Source organism: Marmota flaviventris, chromosome 10 (assembly GCF_047511675.1).
Source record: "Marmota flaviventris isolate mMarFla1 chromosome 10, mMarFla1.hap1, whole genome shotgun sequence".
NCBI classification, from domain to species: Eukaryota; Metazoa; Chordata; class Mammalia; order Rodentia; family Sciuridae; genus Marmota; species Marmota flaviventris.
In genome coordinates, this window is record NC_092507.1 from 23,924,514 (window position 1) to 23,949,844 (window position 25,331).

Sequence of the window (25,331 nt, forward strand, 5' to 3'; positions counted from 1 at the left end):
GAGCTGTAACCAGTCTTGTCTTGTTCACAGTTGTCCCAGAACGTGCCAGTACTGCTATTTATCACCTTGTACGGCTGTTTCACTGGTGTATAGGAACCTGAAAGTCGAAATAGAGAAAGGAGTTGTATCTTTATCTTTTGTAACTACTACTCGGTGAAGGTGGATGGTGGGTGTGCAAGAAAAACCTGTTGAGTAAATTAAACCATTTCCCTCATTTCTGGAATTCTGCGGAGAGCGCCCTAAGTAAAATGCGAGCGGACTGATAGGACAAAGCTCTAATTCTCCAGGCTGCCTTACTATCCACGACGTGCTTTCAGATCTCGGGACAAAGAGACTGATACTTGGCAGATCTCTCAAGTGGGACTCAAAAGACAGAACCGAGACAGCTTTTTACAAGCGCTGGTTCTTGCCCCTTTTGGCATCTTGGTACTTGTAGTTTTGTCCAGTATATCTTCCCCCGAAAAGCAAGAGCTGAGACCACAACTCCCATCACTCCGCCAGCCCTGGAGCCTTCAGAGCGCATCCTCTGGAGGGGGCGCCAGCGCCATTGACGAACCTGCTGGCCGAAGGCCCGCCTTCCAGAGCCCAATAGCCTGTACGATTGGCCAGCTGCCCCGCCTCTCACCGGAGGGGGCGCCAGGTGAATGAAAGGGGGGCGTGTCGGTGCGCGTAGCTTGGTGGTGGCGGCGCTGCTGGAACCCGGTGGAAGGTGAGAGCAGAGAAGCAGGTTCGCGCTGCCTCAGTCATTGGTTTGGGGAATATTGGGGGCTCCCCGGGAGGCCAGTCCGGTGGGTGGGTTGCAGGCAGGGTTGCTCCCATCCAGTCAGCCTCCTTCCGAGCGCCTGGCCCTGGCAACTCCTGGGACCCCGGCGGCGCGAACCGGCACTCAGTGGCCGATCCCCTCCTTCCTTCAGTGTGGGGAGAGGCGGGCGCGGCGGCACAGCTACCCTACTCCTTGGCATTGGGCTGTCCCTCGCGTCGTCCAGCCGGGGTCCTGGCGTCCACTCATTACGATGGTGAATGATGCTTGGCCGGGCTGGGGCAGTGTCCGCCGCTGCGATGGTCACTTTGTCGGGGAGGCTGCGGGAGGGGCAAGGCCTCGAGGCCCCACCCTCGGGAGCCCTGGACTGCCCAGTAGGTGGTTCCGGAGGTCTCCACCGGTCAGGCTCTGGATAGGGGAGGGTCCTCCTATCTTGGAGTAATTTAGCCTGTGAACTAAAGATGCAGTTGGCCCTGAAATTCTTCCTGTGCAAATGAAAACTCTTCTCCTCTGTGGTTCCCATCCTTTCCATGTGTCGGAGAAAGGAGTGACTTTCCCAACCCAGCACAGGATATCCAGGAGGATTTGGGGGAGATCGGTTAACATAGTGGTTAAGGATGTCAATTCTGGATTCAATTGATTCCAGGTTTTTGGGTTCCTCCTAGCGTGGACGTGTTATCTGTATCTTTGAACCTCAATTTCCTTCTCTGAGAAAGAGGATGTAATGATAACATCTACTGTACTGGATTATTGTGAGGTTAAGATTAATACGCTTATAAAGTAGTGGTATCATGTTTTGTACTGAACACTTTACAGTCAATGCTAACAACTTAAGTTTTTATTACTCTCAGGTTGCTGAGACGGGAGGAGTATTGTCAGGAATGGGCTGGAATTCAAGGTTGCTTTAGCCTCTGATCAAAGATAGATGTGTGTCTGGTTAGGATTCCCTCAAGGGCATATGGGAGTTTGTGTTGCAGGTGGTGGTATGGAGCACAGGCACTTTACTTGATTAATTTTTCTATTCCTGACATCATCCTTATGTCAGGCAGTGTACCCCTGGCTAGTAACTGTTGAATTGAATTGGAACCATGAGAAGGTTAGAAAGGGGCTGGGGATGTGGTTCAAGCGGTAGCGCGCTGGCCTGGCATGCGTGCGGCCTGGGTTTGATCTTCAGCACCACATACAAACAAAGATGTTGTGTCCGCCGAAAACTAAAAAATAAATATTAAAAAAAAAATTCAAAAAAAAAAAAAAAAAAAAGAAGGTTAGAAAGGTCCCTGCCAGAGTGTGGGTAAATGTGCTTCTAAGAGTGTGGTCAATGAGAAGTTTACCCTTACCTGCTTTACCAAAGGAAGTGGTGATCTTCAGCATGTCCCAAGGATGCAGAGCAAGTGGAGTTGATATAAATAAATATTTCATAAGTACATACCAAATGCAGAATTGGGGAAATCTTTGGAAAAATATGTGACTAGTCTTTCTGAAAGTCATGGAGTATTTGAATGTCTTGGAAAAAAATCAAGAATATTAACAGTAAGAAAGCCAAAAGAAATGGGTTTGGGATACTCTGAAAGGAGCATCTTCCAGTGAAAGAAGGAAGTACCCTGGGAAGGAGTCCTGTAGATCAGACTGTTCTGCAAATTAAGAAGTATTATAGTGGTGGTGCACAACTGTAATCACAGTGAATTGGGAAGCTGAGGTAGAAGGATTGCAAGTTCAAGGCCAAACTCAGCAACTTAGTGAGACCCTGTCTCAAAAAAAAAAAAAAAAAGTAAAAAAGGGCTGGGTATGTGGCTTAGTGGTTAAATGCCTGTGGGTCCAATCCCTGGTACCAAAAAAAAAAAAAAAAAAAAAACCAACAACAAGTATTGTAAACTTGGTGTGGTGGTGCATGTTTATAATCCTAGCTACTTGGGAGGCTGAGGCAGGAGGAATGTAAGTTTGAGACCAGCCTGGGCAATTTAGCAAGACCCTGTCTCAAAAAAAAAAAAAAAAAAAAAAAAATTGGTGGAATGTAGCCCAGAGATAGTATGCTTGCCTACCATGTATAAGGTCCTGGGGGAAAAAGAGTCTGTATATACTTACATATTTAGCTCCCAGGATTGCCAATTTCTTATCCCTATACCCATTCTTCCTATTTTTTAAAATAAGTTAACTTATTTTTTTAATGTGGTACCAAAGATGGAACCCAGGTGCCTCACCCATGCTAGGCAAGCGCTCTACCACTGAGCCATAGCCCCAGCACACCACCCCCTTTTTTTTAATTTTAAAAAAGAGTGAATCTGGTCATGGTGGGACACTTCTGTAATCCCATCAATTTGGGAGGCTGAGGCAGGAGGGATGCAAGTTTGAGGCCAATCTTAATAACTTAGTGAGACCCTATCTCAAAATAAAAAATAAAAAGGGCTAGGGAAGTTGCTTAATGGTAGAGCACCCCTGGGTTCAATCCCAAACCAAACCTTTCTGTGCATTTGGAATGTAGAACATTTGGAATATTCTACAATGTTGTATGTATTGCTTTTGTTCTTTTTTTGAGATAAGATCTTGGTAAGTTGGGAAGCTGGCCTACAATTTGGGATCCTCCTGCTTCAGCCTCTCAAGTCACTAGGATTAAAGCATGTGCCACCACCCTTCAAGTTTTGCTTTGTATTTTGAGATGGGGGTTTCTTTATGTTGCCAGACTGGTCTCAAGTAATCCTTCTGCCTCAGCCTCTCTAGCAGCTGAGACTACAGGCCTACACACCACACACCCCCAGTCAGGAAGATTTAAAATGAAAAGTGAAGGTCCCCTGACCACATTCATTCATTCATTCTTCCCTCCCTCCCTCCCTCTTTTCTCCCTCCCACTTTCCTTCTCTCCTTTTTTTCTTTCCTGTACTGTTAATTGAACCAGGAGCACTTAACCACTAAGCCACATCACTATCTCTTTATAGTTTTTATATTGAGACAGGGTCTCACAAAGTTGCTGTATTGCTGAGGCTGGCCTCAAACTTGCATTTGTCCTGCCTCAACCTCCTGAGTTACTGAGATTATAGGTGTGCGCCTCCAAGCCCAGCCAGACACACTTTTTATCCCTAGTTCCTCTCCTCAAGGGTATCCATTCTTAACTCTTTCTCATATAACTTTCCAGAAAAAAATTACATGTATGCTAGAAAATGCAAATATACATATATGTGTATGTGTGTATATACACACGTGTGCATAAACTATACATTTTGTTTTTGATTTTTATCTCTTAATTTATTTTGGTGATCTTTTCATGTAAATGTAGATAGTTCTTAAATGATTGTGTCAACCTAAATAGCCATCCGAGAGAGATTCTTTAGAGATTAATTAAGTTTATTTGGGAATAGAATAGCATAGCAATGGCAAAGTACATGCCATAGTAAACTTGATATAACCAATGAGATTAGTCAAAGGGAAGTTTTTAAAGACAAAATGAGAAGAATTACATATTTTGAAACAATAATTCTTGGCTGCAAGGATTGCATTGGTCTAATATTAAACAGGCAGTTGTTGGGCATGTGTCCTTGTGGCATTTTGGGGGTAAGGTAGCAGTGACCTTTGTGCAAGATTGTGGTTCTAGAAGTCTTTGAGATACTTCTTGTTATCAGGAATTAGCAGGAGATCCCCTCTTTCATACTCTCCTGGCTTAATTTAATTTAATTTTGCTAAGGTTTAACTCAACTTTGCCAGGTATGGTGGTGCATACCTGAAATCCCAATGATTCAGGAGACTGAGATAAGTGGATTGCAAGTTTGAAGTCAGCCTCTGCAATTTAGTGAGAACTTTTCTAAAAAAAAGAAAAAAGAAAGAAAAGAAAGGTCTGGGGATGTGGCTCAGTGATCGAGTGCCTCTGGGTTCAGTCTCCACTAATACACCCCCCCCACACCCCCCCCCCCACACACAAAGACTCCACTTTGATTCTGTCAGATTTCACAGTTGCTTACTATTCTATGGTGTGACTGTAATATCAGTGATTTAACTTCTCTCCTAATAATGAAGGTTCAAATTATTTCTACTTTTGTGATAGTACAAAAATGTGATAATACGTAAAACTCTGAATATATGATTTGATGTATTTTGGTGACTACATCTCAACAGGTAAATTTATAGCAATGAACTTGCTGTGATAAAAAGTGTATGTATTTTAAGGATTTTTTTTTCCTTTCTTCTTTTTCTTTGAGACTGGCCTTGTTATGTTGCCCAGGCTAGCCTTGAACTGCTGGGCTTAAGTGATCATCCTGTCTCAGCCTCCTGAGTTGATGGAACTATAGGCCCTCACTAACACCCCAGCTTGGATTTTTTTTTCTTTGACAAGTATTGGGGATTTATTTTTATTATTATTATTTTATTTTGAGACAGAGTCTCAAGTTCCCTAGCCTGTTCTGCAACTTGTGATCCTCCTGCCTCAGCCTCCCAGTTGCTGGGATTATTGGTGTGTGCCAGCATACCTGGCCCAGCTTTCATTTAAAATTTTAAAAAATATTTCCAAATCCCTTTCTAAAATGATGCTCCAAATTATATCCTCACCAACACTGGGAATTAGCACATTGAAAAATGTGATTTTATCAATCCGAAATGTTTTTTCTTGGTTCTGAGAAAGAATAAAATATAGTATTTAAATGTGGTGTTTTTCTGTATCTTGATTTTACCTTAATATTTTAATTGTCAAAGGCAATAGCAAGAACTGCTAAGAATGCCTGGTTGGGTCATTTGAAAAGGTGAGAATGACCCTGCATCCTGTGATAACTTTCAGGGTTGATTTATTTGGGAACAGTAGAATTTTTCATCTATCTGAGAGTTTTCTTCCTTTTTTTTTGTTTTTGTTTTTGTTTTTGAACCAAGATGTTAACTTTAACTACTTTGGATGAAAAAATTATCAAAATTTTGGTATAATTTCTTTGAGTTTAGAATGAATATAAAAAGGAGAATCTTCTTGATGCCTTAAATCCATCAATTATAGCCTTGGGCTATTAGTTATTGATGTCCTTAGGCCATTTTGAGTGTGTAGGATCAGTTAATACCTTTAGCTAAATGGCCTTAGGCTGATATTTTAAAAATATTCCTTGTTCAACTTTTTGTAACTTTTTGAATTTTCCCTGTTAGTTCTCACTTTTAAGTTTGTCAGTTGATCTGTTTATAGAAGTTCCTCTCCATTACCTTCCTAATTGGTTCTCTGGTTTCTAAATTTATTACATCCCTTGTTGTAAATATGCATAAAGTAGATGTAGATTGCTATTCAAGAAGGTTGTGATGGGTCTTTATGAGTAAAGTCTGTGCAGTTAATGTATAGGCCTCAGGGGACCTAATTTGCAGGTGGAGAGACCTTTTTGGAAAGAAGGGGTTGCCTTGTCTTTGGGTTGGGGGACAAACACTTTGAGCTCTATTTGTAAAAAGGTAGTGTGGTTGAAGAGTTGTTAGCAGATCTAGGTAGCCTTTTGTGACTCTAGTAAAGGGAGATGATATACAGTTGTCCCTTAGCATGTATAGGCAGTTGGTCCCAGGACCCCAAAGGATACCAAATCCCTTCTATAAAATGGCCTATAATCCCAGTGACTTGGGAGGCTGAGGCAGGAGGATCATGAGTTCAAAGCCAGCCTCAGCAATGGAGAGGCACTAAGCAACTCAGTGAGACCCTGTCTTTAAATAAAATTCAAAATAGGGCTGGGAATGTGGCTCAGTGTTCACATGCCCCCAAGTTCAATCCCCAGTATCAAAAAAAAAAAAAAAGCCCAACATTTGCCTATAACCTATGCATATCCATTAAATCGTCAATGTATATGCTGTGTAAATAATTTGTATATGATATTGTTTAGGGAATATTGACAAGAAAAAGGTCTGAACATGTTCAGTACAGACACAACTCCCTCCCACCCTGAATATTTTCAATCTGCAATTGGTTGGACATATGGATGCAAGACCCACAGATACAGAGGGCTGACTGTGCTTGGTTGTAGGAACTTCTCTGAGCTTGGAGAGTCAGTGGGTAAAGGGGCAGTTATGGTGGTTCTGTGGTTTGTGTGATGAGAGAAGATGAAGGGGAGAGCTGAGGGAAGAGGGCCAGCATCTCTGTCTTCATTACCAGGTGGACTTAAACTTGATTTATACTTGTTCTACTTAGCAGTTAAGTTCCTTTTAACTTAGCAAACATACTATAACCAAAACACTATGCCAGGTGCTGAGGGGCTGTCACGGTGAGTAAGACATGCACATGCCTTCAAAGGGCTTGTATTCCACTGACAGAGAAGGGCCAGGAAAGAAAGAAAGAATAGGAACGAGTCAACCAAAGGTAGTGGAGTTCTGTCAATTATGAGTCTTTTAGTTGCAAGCAATAGAAAATCGAACTCAGACTAGCTAAAGCAAAAAGAGACTTAATTGGCTCTTGGCACAGCTTGAGCTGGGACTCAGATGGTGTCCCCAGGTTCCATCAGCTGACTGGGCTGTGGTCTTTGTCAGGCTAGTTCCCCTGGTGGTATGGTAGCAGTGTCTCTTACATCCTGTATGCTCATAGAGCAGAGTGCTCTTTTTTCCCCCCTCCGAAAAACCCAGCAAATGTTTTATTTCTTTTCATTGGCTCTGGCCAAGCCTTATGGCCATCTCTGAGTCAACCACTCTGATCAGAGGGTGGGATGCAGTGATCATAGCAGCCTGCATTGCATTTTACACATCTTTATGCAAAGCACATTAGCCAAGAACAGGGAAAGGATGGTTCCCCAGGAGCCTACAACCACACCGGAACCATTAGAATAGGTAGCATACACTGACTTGCCCAGGAAGCCACCAGATGTTTCCACAAAGTGGAGATAAAAGGTGTGAGCTGAGATTGTACTTGTCAATCTCAAAATCTATATTAAGACACTAGAGACTGAACAGTTCTTTTTAGGTTTGGGGTAGTTTTTCGTGTGTGGTGCTTGGGATTGAATCCAGCTACCACAGAGCTACAATCCCAGCCCTTTCTTATTTTTATTTTGAGACAGAGTCTTCCTTAATTGCATTGGTAAGGCTAGCCTCAAACTTGGAATCCTCTTGCCTGAGCCTCCTGAGTCGCTGCGATTTCAGCTGTGTGCACCATGTCCAGATAAATTTGGATATTTTCTGTAATTTGAGCCTTAAAGAAAGGAGAATGCCGGGGTGCAGTGGTGCACGCCTGTAATTAAAGAAGCTTGGGAGGCTGAGACAGGAGGATCGCAAGTTCAAAGTCAGCCTCAGCAACAGGAAGGCACTAAGCAACTCAGTGACACCCTGTCTCTAAATAAAATACAAAATAGGGCTGGGGATGTGGCTCAGTGGTCCAGTGCCCCTGAGTTCAATCCCCAGTAGCCCCTGCCAAAAAAAATTAAAAATTAAAAAAAAAAAAGAAAGGAGAACGTAGGGCATAAAAACGTTGACTCTGGAGGACCATAGACACAGTTCTGGGTCCTGTCTTTGTTATAGCTAGGGCATTTCCTGTCTTCAACTATCTTGTGGGAAAAATGGGGACAATGTCATTATTTACTCACAGGGTTTTTACAAAAATTTATAGAAAATATCCATCTAAAACACTTAAGTATCATGCTTACTTGTAGTTAGTTATAATTATTTTTGTTCTTCTTCTTTTATCAATTAGCCTAACTGATAACCTCTGATTTTTTTAATTATTTTTTTTCACTTGTTTACTTATTTATTTATTTATTTATTTTTGTATGTGATGCTGAGGATCGAACCCAGGGTCTCCTACGTGCGAGGCAAGCGCTCTACCGCTGAGCCACAACCCCAGCCCCATGGATAACCTCTGATTTTTATTAGATCCCAAATAGTTCATGTCATAAAGACACTATTGAACCAGTGGTTTTAGAAGTTGTGTTTTTGTTGTTGTTGTTGATGATGTTCCAGGGATTGAACCCAGAGGTGCTTAACCACTGAGCCACATCCCTATCCCTTTTTATTTTTATTTTTTTATTTCGAGACAGGGACTTTCTAAGTTCTCAGGGCCTCACCAAGTTGCTGAGGCTGGCATTGAACTTGTGGTTTCCTTGCCTTAACCTCCTGAGTTGCTGGGATTACAGGCATGCACCACCACGCTGAACTACAAGAATTTTATTTTATGTTTTTAATGAGCATTTTGCCAGGTGTGGTGGTACACACCTATAATGCCAGCTGTTTGGAAGACTGAGGCAGGCAGATTGCAAGTTCCAGTCCAACCTGGGCAACTTAGCAAGACCCTGTCTCAAAATAAAAAAAATTAAAATGGTTGAGGATGTAGCTCAGTGGTAGAGAGTTCCTGGGTTCAATTCCCCGGACTGCCAAAACATAGTAAGCATCTTATTTGTAAGGTTGGAGTTTATGAGTTAACTTAAACAAAAATCTTGGCAGAGATACAGGCCACTTCAGAGCAGCCGCAGCAGCTGGTGGCGAAATGGAGATGCAGTCCTATTATGCCAAGCTCTTGGGGGAGCTGAATGAACAGCGGAAGAGGGACTTTTTCTGTGACTGCAGCATCATCGTGGAAGGGCGCATCTTCAAGGCCCACAGGAACATCTTGTTTGCTAACAGCGGCTACTTCCGAGCCCTGCTCATTCACTATATCCAGGACAGCGGGCGGCACAGCACTGCCTCCTTGGACATCGTCACCTCCGACGCCTTCTCCACCATCTTAGATTTCCTTTATTCCGGGAAGTTGGATTTATGTGGGGAGAATGTGATTGAAGTCATGTCAGCTGCCAGCTACCTGCAGATGAACGACGTGGTGAACTTCTGCAAGACATATATCCGGTCGTCCCTTGATATTTGCCGAAAGATGGAGAAGGAGGCCGCAGTGGCGGCAGCGGTGGCCGCGGCTGCGGCAGCGGCGGCAGCAGCTGCAGCAGCTCATCAGGTCGACAGTGAGAGCCCCAGTTCAGGCAAGGAGGGGACCTCCTGTGGCACCAAGAGCTTGGTGTCCTCTCCAGCCAAGGGAGAAGAGAGTGTGGACATGAGAGAATCCCCTTGCGATGACTGCGGGGACTGCCACCCCTTGGAACTGGTGGTGAAAGACAGCCAGAGTGGAGGCTCGACTGATAGTGACTTCGCCACTCTGCCCAAACGCGTAGAGCCCAAGGTAGAATTCGATGCCGCTGAAGTTGAGGTGGAGGTGGGTGAACAGCTGCAGCAGTATGCCGCCCCCCTGAGTCTGGCCCACATGGAGGAAGCCTTGCCCAGCGGCCAGGCCATGGACTTGGCTTACAGTAACTACCACGTGAAGCAGTTCCTAGAGGCGCTCTTGCGCAACGGTGCTGTCCCGAGCAAAGATGAGGCAGACCATCACTTCCCTCGGGGTTTGGAGGGAAGACCGGAAGGTGCAGGGGTAGCTATGAGTTCCATGATGGATGTCCAGACTGACTGGTATGGAGAGGACTCAGGTGAGCTCCATTAACATTCATCGTCTCTGCTGGTCATTTAGCATGCACCTTCTGTGCCTTGTGTTCTTCCATCATCGTGGTCACCATCACCATTGATGTTTGTCACTGCCATCATCTGTCACCATCACCACCAGCACCACCATCATGGCTGCCACTACCACCACCACCTGCTCTATTCAGGACATCGTTTCTTCACGTATCTGTGTTTTACCTTTACAACCAGAGTACAGTTCTCTTTTGGTATACATGAGGGATTGGTTCCAGGATCCCCTCAGATAATAAGTACCCGGTGCTCAAGTCCCTTATGTAAAATGATGCAGTATTTGCCTGTCACCTATAAACATCCTCCTGTCCAGATTATGAATAATATCTAATACAATGTAAATGCTATGTGAATAGTTGTTATAATGCATTGTTTGGGGAACAATGACAAAACAATGAAAAAATCTGCACTTGTTCAGTATAGACACACTTTCTTTTTTTTATTTTTTTAAATTTTTTTGTAGTTGGACAGAATTCCTTTATTTTATTTGTTTATTTTTATGTGGTGCTGAGGATCAAACCCAGTGCTTCATGCATGCTAGGCAGAGACTCTACTACTGAGCTAAAGCCCCAGCCCTAGACACACTTTCTTCACCAATATTTTCAGTTAGTGATTGGTTGAATTCATGGATAATGAGGATGACTATAGAAGCATGTTGAGGGCAATTTGGAGATATGGAAAGAAGCCCCTCTTTTCCACTATCCAGCAATGGGATCTTAGTTAAATTACTGAATCTCTGAGCTGTTTTGCCATATTTGAAATGGAAAGAATCGTTCCTACCCTACCTTTCCCACAAGGTTATTGTGAGGATCAGAAGAGAAGGTTGTCAGTATTTTTTCCTTACATAGGATATTGTGTTCTATTGCAAAGGAGATTTATATGGTACCTGGCACATAGTAGGCACTCAGTATATATGAGTGGTTGAAGTGCTGTCTACTTGAGAATATTTTAAAACTAGTGTTTAACTCCATGGGAGTCAATTTCTCACATCCTTTGGTAGGTGTGTCTGTGTTTCGGTGTTGGGAGCTGGATCCCAGGGCCTTATGCATGCTAAGCAAGTACCCTGTTACTGAGCTGCATTCCCCAACCTCATGCCATTTGTGTGTTAAGAGAATTTGGTTGTTTTCTTGAGCAATTCTGAAAAACGAGTTCACATGTTCAACTCTTCTTAACAGGTAGGGCAATCACAACCCAGCTTATGGGAGACAGAAACAAACTGGGCTTACACTTTACTGATGAAAGGTGGCTTCAGAACCTCAAGAAATAATGAATCACCTTCTAGTTCGACCTTCAGTATTAAACAGTGAAATCAGGCCAGGCACAGTGGCGCATACCTGTAACCCCAGCAGCTTGGGAGGCTGAGGCAGGAGAATTGCAAGTTCAAAGCCAGCCTTAGCAAAAGTGAGGTGCTAAGCAATTTAGTGAAACCCTGTCTCTAAATAAAATACAAAACAGGGCTGGGGATGTGGCTCAGTGGTCAAGTACCCCTGAGTTCAATCCCTGGTACCAAAAAAAAAAAAAGAGGAAATCAATTACATTTATTCCTTATTAAATGACCATTTTGATACTTGTTAATTTCTTTCTTTCTTTCTTCTTCTTTTTTTTTTCTTAAAGCAAGAATACCATGTCTGATTAAAACTAGACTTCAAAACTTGAAAATGTTTTTTTGCTGCTCTGGTCTTCCATGTCTGTGGCTTAACCAGCATTTGTTTAAGGCAGTGGCTATTTCAGTGAACATACTGTGGGGATTTGTTGGAATTCCTGTTTCCTCATGATACTAGCATTTCACCATCCATGAGACCCTCATAAACCCCCATGAATTTGGCAGAGGAAATGTGGGGAAACAGAGACTGTTTAGTGAACTTTCCAAATGCAGAACCTGTAAGCAAGCATCAGAGCTTCAACTAGAAACCTGGGCTGGCTCCGGGTGTGGTGGTGCATACCTGTAATCCTGGGGCTCAGGAGGCTAAGGCAGGAGGACCTTGAGTTCTAAGCCAGTCTCAGCAAAAGCAAGACGCTAAGCAACTCAGTGAGACCCTGTCTCTAAATAAAATACAAAGTAGGACTGGGGATGTTGCTTAGTGGTAGAGCAGCCCCGAGTTCAATCCCCAGTACCAAAAAAAAAAGAAAGAAAGAAAGAAATCTGGGCTGGCTTTACACCACTTACTAAAGAGACTAAGAAGGTATCTTGAGGGGATAGAGGATTTCAGTGTCAAGATTTTTTTGTCCTTTAGCCCTTCTTTCCATAAGCTCAAAGAGTATCTAGAAATAGTAATTTGGCTCTGCACCACCTTCATTCAAGTCTGGTCTTAACCAGTATGGAAAATCAGGTTTATAACTGCAGGGTACTGTGTCGAGGAGCTACCTGGGCCTCAGCAGTGCCTATTGTTACCAGGTGTTGATTTCATTAACACAGCTCCAGAGTAAATTTATTCCAAGTGCCAAGGCACACAGTGGGATTGATTTGTTTTGTTATTCATTTATTTACTCCAATATTTGAGTTCTTTCCTTGTGAAGGCACAAAGCTGTCCCACATGAATGCAGCCCTCAAAGAACCAATGGTGTCTTTTTGCAGGGGCGGAGGACCAGGAATTGAACTCAGGGGTACTTGACCACTGAGCCACATCCCCAACCCTGTTTTGTATTTTATTTAGAGACAGGGTCTCACAGAGTTGCTCAGTGCCTTGCAGTTCCTGAAGCTGGCTTTGAACTCTCTTTTACTTTTGGCCTCAGCCTCCTGAGTTGTTGGAATTATAGGTGTGTGCCACCACACCTGGCCCAATGGTGTCTTTAGAGGAGATAAGACATGTTTAGAAATGATGTCATTGTTTTGAACAACCAACAATAAAAATTATAAAAAAAAAAAAAAAGAAATGATGTCATCTCTTCCTGATGCTGAGAGACAGAGTTCTGTGTTCATAGTGATCTACCAAGAGAATGATTTCTTACTGGGAATTCTGGGAGATTCCACAGAGATGGCATTCCAGAGTAAGAGAAGGAGACAGGGAAAAATTGATTGGAGTCAGACTGCAGGAAATCTTCAGTGCTTAGTGAGGCTTCATCTGCAGGAAGAAGAGTTTTGGGTAATTTGTGAGCTTGGAATAGACCAGATCTATGCTTCAGGGAGATTAATTTGGCCTCAACACGAGATGGCATGAGATAAGGCAGGGACACTGGGAGGTTGCTGCAATAATCACAAATCTGCATTGGTCATCCCTGATGTAGCAGACACTGTCAAAGCTAAGGTCCTCCTGTCATCTCATCTCCTCCACTCTCTTCAACCCCAGCTCCAGCATGTCCCACCTCTTCTTGGAAAGTTCACCTACATTGGTTGCCTGCATTGTTTTGCTTCCTAGTGAAGATAGGACACCTAGGAAGTAAATTGGAAAGAGGATGTAGTGATTAGAAATTGTACAGATATCAGGGAATGTTCTAGACAGGGAGAGCAAAGTGCAAAGGCCCATGTGTATGATCATGCTTGTGAGTGAACAAAAGGGACAGCACAGATACTGGAGTGACTTTAGTGGGCTGAGCAAGGCTGAGAGTGTAGAGAGATGAGGAGGCCAGGTAAGAGCCACCAGGTCAGGCTTTGCAGGCCATGGGAAGTCCTTTAGATTTTTTTTGGTACCAGGGATTGAACCCAGAGGGACTTAAGCACTAAGCCACATCCCCAGGCTCTTCTTAGTCTTTCTTTGGAGACAGTGTCTGCTGAATCGCTTAGTTGCCTCACTTAAGTTGCTGAGGCTGACTCTGAACTTGTGATCCTCTTGTCTCAGACTCCCATTTGCTGGGAGCCAGTGCCACCATGCCTGGCAGGAGGTTCTCTTTTGATGTCTCTTTTTCTCAATGAGTTAAGAAGTAAGAACAGCTGCTGAAATTGAGGAGTAGGAGTTAGGGTTTGAGTTTTTGAGCAAAGGGAAGGATTAAAATAGTCACTGAGAAAAGTGGAAGAGTGAATGAACCAAAGAAACAGGATGCCTGGGCAGAACCAATGGATCTTATGAGTTTAGTGGTCACGAATTTAAAATGAGATCAGAAGTGGGAGGGATGGCCCAGTCCTGTTATCCCAGCTACTTAGGAGGCTGAGACAAAAGGATGGCAAGTTTGAGGCCAGCCTTGGCAATTTAGCAAGAAGCTACCTCAAAATTTAAAAAGGGGTTGGTGATATAGCTCGATGATAGAGCACTTGCTTGCAATAGACTCTGGATTCAATCCCCAGTACCACAAAACAAACAAATCAACAACAACAAAAAATGAGATCAGAATACACAGTTGTATATTTTTCTCTGTTGGTGTTAAGTTGCCTTGTTTCAGGTATGGACTAGGTAGAAAGCACTGGGGTCATGATTCTCATCATTGACTGTTCATTAGATTTGGAGGGGCACTTTAAAAATATGATGCTAGCCAGGCTCAGTGGTGCAAGCCTGTGATCCCAGTGACCTGGGGTGGTGGTGAGGCAGGAAGATTGAAAGTTTGGGGCCAGCCAGCCTTAGCAACTTAGTAAGGCCCTGTATCAAAAAATAAAAAGAGCTGGGGTTGTAGTTCAGTGGTTAAATACCCCTGGATTCAATCCCCAGTAACACCCCCCCCCAAAAAAAAGATGCTGAACTTGTAGCTCAATAGTAGAGCACTTGCCTAGTATCTGTGAACTCTGGGTTTGATCCCTAGCACACCACACACACACACACACACACACACACACACACACACACATGTTGTAAATGGACACAATACCTTTATTTTGTTTATTTATTTTTATGTGGTGCTGAGGATCGAACCCAGTACCTCACCTGTGAGGCAAGTGCTCTACTGCTGAGTCCCAGCCCCAACCCCAGCCCCTGGACATCAGTATATTTTTAAGTGTTCCAGGTAATTGTAATACGTAGGTAAGTTGCATCCTGTGATCTGTTGGTTGTCTAGGATCAGGGCGCTGAGGTGGGTAGAGAACAAAGGTCTGGAGAAGAGGAGAGGAAGTCAAGGGACAGAAAGGCCAGGGTATTATAAGGGTGGTTTTCAGTATTCCAGCCAAGGATTAAACCAAGAGTTGCTGAAGGCTGGGTGATTGCATCTTTAAGGGATGGGATGGCCTAGGGCTGGGGTGACCCTAAAGGAGGGGCAGAAGTGGGATCGTCTGATTATAAGAGTTTCAGAGGTCTCAGGGCTTAAGGAAGGAGGCAGAGACAGTGTGAAAAAAGGCAGTGAAGCACAGGGAGGCCCCTCCCCGCCTCTGACCCAGGGGCAGGAGGTGCTCAGCGGGGAGCATGGGCTCAGCCCAGGCAGCCATTCCAGTCCTTGGAGGACTCTCCAACCTGTGCCTTCCCCTCCCAACCAGCTCCAGATTTACCTGTCTGACCTGGACATCCCCATGTGGACACTCTGCACACACCTCAAACACAGTGAAATCCAAGCAGACACCTCTTCCTCCTGCACCTGCTCTCCTCCCGTGTTCCCTGCCAAGTCCACCATCCTCCACCAAGTCGCCAACCCACAATCTGTGTCATAATTTAGAGCCTTTTCTTTCCTTGATCCCCACCTGCAAGGTGGTCATCAGTGCTGCTGGTTTTCCTTCTCCTCAGTGTGTCCACCCCAGGACCACTGTTTTAGTTCATGGCATCTCTCATGCAGACCTGCATCCCCTCCCTACCTTTAATCTTGCCTCTCTTAAATCTTTCCTCTGAACTGTCTCCAGAGGGATCTTTTAAAATTAAACCTGGCCAGATGCAGTGTCCTATGCCTGTAATCCCAGCAGCTCCAGAGGCTGAGGCAGGAGGATTGCAAATTCAAAGCCAGTATCGGGAACTTAGCAAGGCCCTAAGCAACTCAGTGAAACCCTGTCTCTAAATCAAATATAAAAAAAGGTCTGGGGATGTGGTTCAGTGGTTGAGTGTTCCTGGGTTGAATTCCCAATTCAAAAAAAAAAGTCAAATCTGACCATGAAAAATCTGATCATATACCTGCCCTGCCTAAAATCATAGATGTTTATAGAGCAAAGTTCCAGTTCCTTAACATGTCAGCTCCGCCAGGACAGGTAGTTTTGTCTCTTAATGTTCACTGTTGTGTTCCCAGGGCCTAAGACAAAGCCTTACACATAGTTGGTGCTCAGTGTAAATTTCCTGAATAAACAAATGAATGAGGGCTGGGGATGTGGCTCAAGCGGTAGCGTGCTCGCCTGGCATGCGTGCGGCCCGGGTTCGATCCTCAGCACCACATACAAAGATGTTGTGTCCGCTGAGAACTTAAAAAAAATAAATAAAAATAAATAAATAAATAAACAAATGAATGAAACTATCACAGTCTGGCTCTTGCCTTTTCCTCAGCCTCATTCCTAATTCCCCTTCTCATACTCCATATTATCATTAATCTCTATGCTTGAGCATGTGTTGTTCCTCTATCTGGGATCCCTTTATCTGGAACTTCTGGTGAACTCATTCATCCTTCAAAACTTTGCTCAAAGGTCACCTCTTCTCTGGAATTGCCTCTGAATTCCTAGAGAGAATCATGACTTTCTTATCTATATTTCTTCAACACTTTGAACTTTACATGTGTTACATGGTATTGTATAGGTATATTCACATGTCTGCAAACACAGCACCTAGGACGAAATATGCATTCAAGGGAACTGTTGTTGCACTGGGAAGTTAGATTATGAATGAGAATGGAAAGTACTGAGATAATTCATACCTTTCTGATGAAGAAATGGTTAACAGTTTTCCACTCCACCCCCAGGGCTTATGCTGGGCCCATTTTACTTTATGTTCCTGTAGATAATCAAGGGTATAGTCCAAGACCAAGCTGAGGGGGGTAAATGACAGGAAGCCTGCACAACGCCAAAGGCATTTGGCAGAAAGATGAACTATGAGCTTTTATCCCAGGAAACAGATTATCACTCCTATTTCACGGGTATCTCAGGACCTACAGTGTAATCAGTAAGAAAGATCATAGTCCACCCTGTGTATGGTGTTGAGCTGTGAGGTGCTGCTTTATCTTAGGAAACAGATTTTAGAGTCCCCATACCTTTTACAAAATGTTAGGCATTATCAGGGTGGGAACCAGAAACTGAAGAGAATATATCCACCCCTCCTCCAAAAGATGTTGGGCCCTCCCTTGGAATTCCCTTGCCATATTTTTGCGGCAGCTGGAAAAGAGTTAGGTGTCTTGAGGTGGTCCCAGAGAGAAAGTTACTCCAGTGTTGAGAGAGACCACAAGAGCCAAAGAAATGATGATGATAGGACTGGGATTGTGGCTCAGCGGTAAAGCGCTTGCCTAGCACGTGCGAGGCCCTGGGTTCAATCCTCAGCACCACATAAAAATAAATAAATAAAATAAAGGTATAAAAATTATTAAGAAAAATAAATGATGATGATGGCAAAATGGCTAATATTTGTGAGTGCTTGCTATGTGCCAGGTGTTGCACTTTAGGTGTTAAATTTCATTTCATTCTTATCACAATCCAATGAGACGGGAATGATAGTCATAACCTGTTTTACAGATGAGGAAAGTAAGGCACAGAGAAGTTGAGTGAGAAGTCCAAGGGCACACAGCTAATAATTGATAGAACCAGGACTTAACCCAGTTTTCTCTACCCAAAAGGTTTGAGTCCCTAGTGTCCCCATGGATATGATGACCAAAGTTGTGAATCCTGAAGGGCACAAATAGAAGGAACAAATCTCAGGATACTGCAGTAAGTGCAACTCAGAAGACCTGAGAAGAACCGTTTTTATATGTTTGGGTGACAACCATGACATCACCTTACTAGTTGTATAAGCAAGGTGGGGAAAAAAATGTAGAAACAAGGTTTAAGTGTATTCCGGGGTATTTGATGATTTCAGATATATTGAGTTAATATGAATTTCAAACAATTTAAGGTCTGCATTATAGCAGACCTCTTCTACATACTCCTGGAAGATATCCTTAGGAACTGTTGTGCATATTCCTGGAAGATATTCTTAGGAACTGTTGTCCAGGCATGAATTCTGGTCCAGAAGTCTGTTCCACCTTAGGATTTTTTCAGTTTTGAAGATAATGAGATCATTCAGAGTCTGTCTTCTTGTGCTCAAGCTACTATAACAAAGTATAGTTATAGTATAACAGAAATGTATTTTCTCACAGTTGGAAGGCTTGAAGTCCAAGGTGGAGGTGCAGGCAAGGTTGGTTTCTGGTGAGGCCTCTCTTCCTGTTTTGCAGATGGTGGTTCCCACAGTGTGAGCTCTAGGGTAGGGAGGGGAGACCAGAATAAGGGGGAGAGAGAGACTGAAAGATCAGTCATTTCGAGTGTCTTCTTCTTCTTCTTCTTTTTTTTCTTAAAGAGAGAGTGAGAGAGAGAATTTTTTAATATTTATTTTTTAGTTTTCGGCGGACACAACATCTTTGTTTGTATGTGGTGCTGAGGATCAAACCCAGGCCGCACGCATGCCACACGAGCACGCTACCGCTTGAGCCACATCCCCAGCCCTTCGGAGTGTCTTCTCTGATAGGGCCTCCAGACCTATCATTTAAGCACCACCCTTATGAGCTCTTTTAACATGAATTACCTCCTTAAAGGCCTTATCTCCAAATACAGTCAGCTTAGGGGTTAAGCCTTTAAGGTATGAATTTGTAGGGGGACACAATTCAGTCCCTAACAAGGTCTCATTTCTCACCATCTCAAAATGAAATCAAACAGAATAGACACACCAGAGGGAGTATGTTTCAGGAAGCATCTCCAGCTCTCCATGTGAAGATACTGTGTCCTGGGATGTATTTCTTGACTGTGAGTCACAGAGAAGTGTGAGAGTCTGTGGCGGTTCCTGCAACCTAGTGTCAGAAGCCCATTTTATGTCTGGCTGACTGGGAGCCAGAGCTGGAGTTAGGCTGGTCTTTTGATACCCTCCCTGTGTGTCTGGGCTGGTGGAATCCCCCAGCTCAGGATCCCATCCATCAGAGGGTGGCCAGGGTTTCCACGGCTTACGGTACTGCTAAATCCATCCATTGGGTTCTACAGGTGACGTGTTGGTCGTCCCCATCAAGCTGCACAAGTGTCCTTTCTGCCCTTACACTGCCAAACAGAAGGGCATCCTCAAGCGGCACATCCGCTCGCACACTGGCGAGCGGCCCTACCCGTGCGAGACCTGCGGGAAGAGGTTCACCAGGCAGGAGCACCTGCGGAGCCACGCCCTGAGCGTAAGTGCCCCGCCCCCGGGCTCTTCTGGCAGGGGCAGCTCCTGATATTACGTAATGTAAGGGTAAAGCAGCTTGTCTTTCCCTTCTCTGCTCTCTGAGGTATTGTCAGAGAATTTTGAACCTATTTCTCCTACTGAATTAAAGCTGGGCTGGTAGCGCTTAGAGAAAGCTAAAACACAGATATCAGACTGGTTTTCTTTCCTTCCTTCCTTCCTCCTCTTTCTTTCACTCTCCCCTGCCCCCCAGACCCCTTTCTGCTGGGAACTGAACCTAGGGGCACTTTGTCATTGAGCCACATCCCCATTAGGGCCTTGCCACACAGACTAGTTTTCTACAGAGAGAGAGTCAAGGACTTTTAGATCCTGCTTAGGAATGGTTGTCAAAAGGCAGAGAACAACAGGGCTTAGACAGGGAAGTGGGGATCTTCCCACTGGTGTGATCCCAGAGATAACCTGCATCCTCAGTTTCCCCTGGGGGTAGGGGAGGGGTGTGTTACCATTTATAAGGCTACCTGTAGGCAGCAAAGAGGGCTTTAACCCAAAGGTACCTCTCTTCTATCTAGCTGCCCCCAGGATTCTATTTTCATGTGAGCTGGTGATTCCCACCAGCCACAGAACCTTCCAGCCATTTAGAAAGACTCTGCATTTATGGTCATCTCTGAGCAAGGCAGTTACTCTTTGGAAAAGCCAAAATAAGGCCAGGGAATGTAACTCAGTGGTAGAGCGCTTGCCTAGCTTGCACGAGGCCCTGCATTCCATCCCCAGGACTGCGCCCCCCCCCCCCACCAAAAAAAAAAAAAAGAATGTGAGCCGAGTGCAGTGGTGCACACCTGTAATCCTAGCGACTTTGGAGGCTGAGACGGGAGCTTCAGCAATGGTGAGGTGCTAAAGCAACTCAGTAAGACCCTGTCTCTAAAAATTATACAAAATAGGACTGGGGGGGCTGGGGATGTGGCTCAAGCGGTAGCGCGCTCGCCTGGCATGCGTGCGGCCCGGGTTCGATCCTCAGCACCACATACAAACAAAGATGTTGTGTCCGCCGAAAACTAAAAAATAAATATTAAAAAAATTCTCTCTCTCTCTCTCTCTTAAAAAAAATAGGACTGGGGATGTGGCTCAGTGGTCGGGTGCTCCTGAGTTCAATCCCTGGTACCCCTGCCCCCCCCCCAAAAAAAGAATGTAAAAACCCATAGAATGAGATAAAATCTCTGCAAGGCACATGTTTGATAAGGGTCTGAAAAATTTAAAGAACTCTTACAGTGAAACAATAAAAAAGGCATAATTTAGTTAAACATGGTCAAAGAATTTGAGTAGGTATTTCTCTAATAAAAAGACATGCAAATGGCCGATGAGCACCTCTAAAGATGCTCACCATTATTACTTATAGGGTAAATGCAAATCAAAGCCAACGTGAGATGCTACTTTACACCCACTAGATGCTATCATTGTTGGTTGTCTTTATCAGTCTTTCTTGTCCCTCTCTCTTGTATGTATCCTGGTTCTCAGAGCTGCTGTACCCTGGAGTCCCTATAGAGTGCACACATTAGAAGGACATTACCTGGGACTGGGGATATACTTCAGTTGGTAGAGTGCTTGCCTCGAATGTACAAGGTCCCGGGTTCAATCTCCAGCACCACCAAAAAAAAAAAAAAGAAAAAGATATTTCCTTATACATACCTGTAATCCCAGCTCCTCGGGAAACTGAGGCAGGAGGATGGCAAATTCAATGCCACCCTGAGCAACTTAGCAAAACCCTGTCTCAAATTTTTAAAAGACAAATAAAAAGAGCCAAGGGTTCAGCTCAGTGGTGGAGTGTTTGCCCAGCACATACAAGTCCCTGAGTTCAATCCCTAGCATCAATCCTAATCAGTTCATTGAATGCCCTTTATGTGCCAAGGACTAGGAATTCAGTAATGAATGAGATAGCTTCTGTCCCTGCCCCTTAGAGCCTACAGTCTACTGAATTTTGTCAATGATTTATGAGGCATACAACAAAGGAAGAAGCATAGGTGAGAATATATAGTTAGGTGGCTCAGAGCATCAGGGACAACTTTCTTGAAAGGCATTAGGGAACGGCGAGGAGCTGGTGATGGGAAGGGGGAACACTCCACACACATCCTGGGGTGGAAGGACCTCGGTGAGACTGAGACTCTGCAGAGAAAGCAAGGGGGAGAGGACATGAAGTGAGGCTAGAGGGTCAGGCAGGGGCCAGATCACATGGGGCCTGTGGACCCTGGCTCAACCCCTTTTCTGTGATATTTACTGTGTCTTTTTATGATCATAGGTACACAGATCTAACCGCCCAATCATCTGCAAGGGCTGCAGAAGAACCTTCACGAGCCACCTTTCTCAGGGGCTGCGGCGCTTTGGGTTGTGTGACAGCTGCACCTGTGTTACAGACACTCATGATGACGATGACGATTTGATGCCCATCAACCTTAGCCTTGTGGAGGCATCATCTGAAAGCCAAGAGAAGAGTGACACAGACAATGACTGGCCAATCTATGTGGAGTCTGGCGAGGAGAATGACCCTACCGGAGAGGATTCTGATGACAAACCACAAATTCGATCCAGTGCATCAGAGCGGGAGACACTGACATAGCAATAAATGGGTGGGGAAGACATCTTAGAATGCACTCTTGCTCATTCTGCAGCAAAAGCCCCCCATTGGTTCAATATTGTGCAACCCTGGGAGGAACTTTTTTTGTTTTCATTGTTATTATAATTGCATTTTTGTTAGGCTACCCGGTAGAGGCCGAATTTTGTGATTTAAGACTGATAACTTTAAAAAATTTATTTTTATTTTATTCATTTATTTATATGTGGTGCTGAGAATCAAACCCAGTGCCTCACATATTTGAGGCAAGTGCTCTACCACTAAGCCACAACCCCAACCCAAGACTGATAACTTTTTAGTGTGGTACCCTCCATTTCTGAGGGCTTTGCTGACCACCCCTTAATTCTGAGTGAATTGAGGGTAGCCCAGAGTTTTCCTGTTTTTCCTGCTGTGCATCCAACCTCTGGTTAAGAGGAAGATAAGAAAATCCAGATGCTTGTTTTCACATTGTCCCAATCCTCTGCATCCCTTTTTTAACATCCTTCTTCTCCAGTAGACAAGACTACATTAAGTTTGGGATCAGTCTTCCCTTTGTCAAGCCTGTCCTAAAGATTTCCACATTTTAATTTTCTGGCAATGTATTAAAGGGAATGTTTCTTTGATATAAAACAGACTGACTGCATGATCATAAAAGGTACTCCAAAACTATAGTCTTAAAGACTGGGAGTATTTGTGTGCAGAAAAGCCTGGAAATGAACTGAAAGGTTCATTAGGGCATCCCACGTGCCCAGTTGAATTATATTTTATAATATTATATTATAATTCCCAAGAAGGGAGCTGTGAGTCAGGGCTGGGTGGTTTCCCTGTCTGGTTTGGTATTCAGCAATTCTAAACACACAAATAACCTGTTCTGAGATCATAAAGCAAGTTACTTGGGCAAAACTCAAATTGCTGCCCTACTTGTTCCAGCCATTTCCAAAGGACATCTCTATGTAACACAGAAATGAAGCTTCCCATGACATTTCTTTCATTCTTTAACTTTGTCTATGCCCAGAACTTTAATTGGAAGGAAATTATAAGCCCATCTAAACAAGTTCTATTTCTGAATCATTTATCTTTTTTTTTTAGTTGTTGATAGACCTTTTTATTTATTTATTTATTTGCGGTGCTGAGAAAGGAACCCAGGGCCTCACACATGCCAGGCAAGTGTGCTACACTGAGCCTCAGCCCCAGCCCTCATTTACCTTTTAAAAGACCCTCTCAAAGGAAAGAGAAAATTAATTGAACAGGTTTTGAAGCCAATCTGCTTTTCATCTACGCTGCAGCTATACAATCATTCTAACAAAAGAGGCTGAATGTCTTTAAAGGGTTAAAGAGCATACTCTTTAGGAGACATTAGGGACAAAGGATGTACTTGAATGCACTTTCAAATTTTGTCTTAAAGTATCCAAAATGGATTTTTTAAAAATCCCTTTACCTTTAATTTTTATACAGTGTGTTTCAAAAGATGTAAAATCAACTTTTCTTTCTGCCTCTTGAACAAAAACAAAAAATCAAGAGCAAGTGTAAATTGTAAATTGGCTTGTAGGTGTTGGTCTGGTTCTTGAAGGGTTAAAGAGGGCTTTTTTAATTGTCCTTGTTTGTTTGTTTGTGGTGCTGAGCATTGAATCCAGGGCCTCTTGCATGCTAAACAAGCACTCTACCAGACAGGACAGTCAGGAATTAAGAGTATATAGGAAAAAAAAAAATTTTTTTTTTTTTTTTTTGGTTCTGGGATTGAACCCAGGGTGCTTTACCACTGAGCCACATCCCCAGCCCTTTTATATTTTATTTTGGGACAGGGTCTTGATAATTTTCTTAGGGCCTCGCTAAATTGCTTAGGCTGGCTTTGAACTCACACAAAAAAACCTTCTGCCTCAGCCTTCCAAGTTGCTGGGATTATAAATGTGCACCTCCATGCTGGGTTAGAAACTTTTATAACACTTTGGTCTTGTGACAGCCACACATGTGATCAGTGGCCTATTATTCTTCAACAGGGTATGGGCCAGCTCAGGCATGGCCAGCTGTGAGCCATACTGTACAAAGACTGGATACTAGGCCATGCAAGCAGTCTACCACTAAGCCACAACACCAGCTCCTCAAAAAAGGGATTTTCACAAAAGAAAACTTTTTTTTTTTTTTTTAGGTGTAGATGGACACAACACAATGCCTTTATTTTTATGTGGTGCTGAGGATCGAACCTGGGTCCCGCCTGTGCTAGGGGAGCACTCTACCTCTGAGCCACAATCCCAGTCCCGCAAAAGAAAACTTAGTGTTTAGACTTGTTTTATAAGGACTTATATTTAATATTTTTTATTTTCTTTTTAATTTATTTCTGATTTTTTTTTTTAGATGGGGGTGATCTCACTATCTTGTCCAGGCTGGCGTTGAACTCAGGACCCTCCAGCCTTAGCCTCCCCAAAAACTGGGATTACTAATATGTACTATCACACCCAGTTTATTTCTGATGTTTTGTTGTTGTTGTTGGAGGGTACTGGGGATTGAACTCAAGGGCACTTGGCCACTGAACCACATCCCCAGCCCTATTTTGTATTGTATTTAGAGACAGGGTCTCACAGAGTTACTTAGCACCTCACTTTTGCTGAGGCTGGCTTTGAACTCGGGATACTCCTGTCTCAGCCTCCCGAGCTGCTGGGATTACAGGCATGTGCCAACATGCCCGGCAATTTCTAATGTTTTAATACTACTTTTCTGGCCTGGGGTTGTGGCTCAGCAGTAAAGCACTTGCTTAGCACATGTGACGCCCTGGGTTCGATCCCCAACACCACACATAAATAAATAAAATAAATGTATTGAAAAATACTACTTTTCTACCTCACAGTTCAACTTCTGTCTGCCTTTTCTAGGAGAGCCTTGATTCTCTTCAGTGATCCTGTAACCTATTCATATCATTGGGTAAAGTTTCATTGTAAGACATTGATTTTCAATTGAGAGTGATTTTGCCCCACAGAGGACATTTGGCAATGTCTGGAGTTGTTTTCAGTTGTTAGGACATGGGGCAGGGTGCTGCTGGCATCTAATAGATAAAGACTAGGAATGCTAATAAACATTCTACAATGTGTAGGACAGTGGCCTCACAGCAAAGAATCATATAGTTCAAGACATCAGTAGTACCAAGGTTGAAAAATTGTGGGTATTTGACAGCTTGCTGTTGCTGTGATACAATGCCTGAGAAAAAACTTAAAAGAAGGAAAGATTTATCTTGGCTCACATTTGGAGATTTTAGTTCATGGTCACTTGGCTCCGTTGTTTCTGGGCCTGGGTTGAGGCAGAACGTCATGGTGGGGAGGGTGTAGTGAAGCAAAACTGTTCACCTCAGGGCTGCCAGGAAGCAAACAGAAGAGGAAGGTACAGGGGACAAAAACATAGCCTTTAA

The 25,331-nt window shown here is 43.7% G+C and overlaps 1 protein-coding gene and 1 long non-coding RNA gene across 2 annotated transcripts; one reads left to right on the forward strand and one right to left on the reverse strand.

Annotated features, from left to right (window-relative positions):
* The first annotated feature begins 690 nt into the window (after positions 1–690).
* Zbtb8b (zinc finger and BTB domain containing 8B) lies at positions 691–22,988 on the forward strand. Its single transcript, XM_027937286.2, has 4 exons — positions 691–709; positions 9,113–10,137; positions 19,161–19,339; positions 21,623–22,988. Exons 2-4 carry the CDS (start codon positions 9,156–9,158, stop codon positions 21,938–21,940), a joined length of 1,479 nt encoding a protein of 492 aa, XP_027793087.1. The 5' UTR covers positions 691–709; positions 9,113–9,155; the 3' UTR covers positions 21,941–22,988.
* On the reverse strand, positions 17,855–25,315 carry LOC114094229 (uncharacterized). Its single transcript, XR_003582992.2, has 3 exons — positions 25,167–25,315; positions 20,897–20,963; positions 17,855–18,388 (listed from the first exon to the last, which is right to left on the reverse strand). It is a non-coding gene; the product is annotated as an uncharacterized lncRNA (long non-coding RNA).
* Positions 25,316–25,331: the final 16 nt, after the last annotated feature.

Excerpts from the sequence above, each read along its gene's own strand:
- Zbtb8b (XM_027937286.2), top strand. The coding sequence starts at position 9,156 with ATGGAGATGCAGTCCTATTATGCCAAGCTCTTGGGGGAGCTGAATGAA. Across the intron at positions 10,138-19,160 it reads CTGGTATGGAGAGGACTCAG|GTGACGTGTTGGTCGTCCCC; the intron begins GTGAGCTCCATT and ends TGGGTTCTACAG. Across the intron at positions 19,340-21,622 it reads TGCGGAGCCACGCCCTGAGC|GTACACAGATCTAACCGCCC; the intron begins GTAAGTGCCCCG and ends TTATGATCATAG.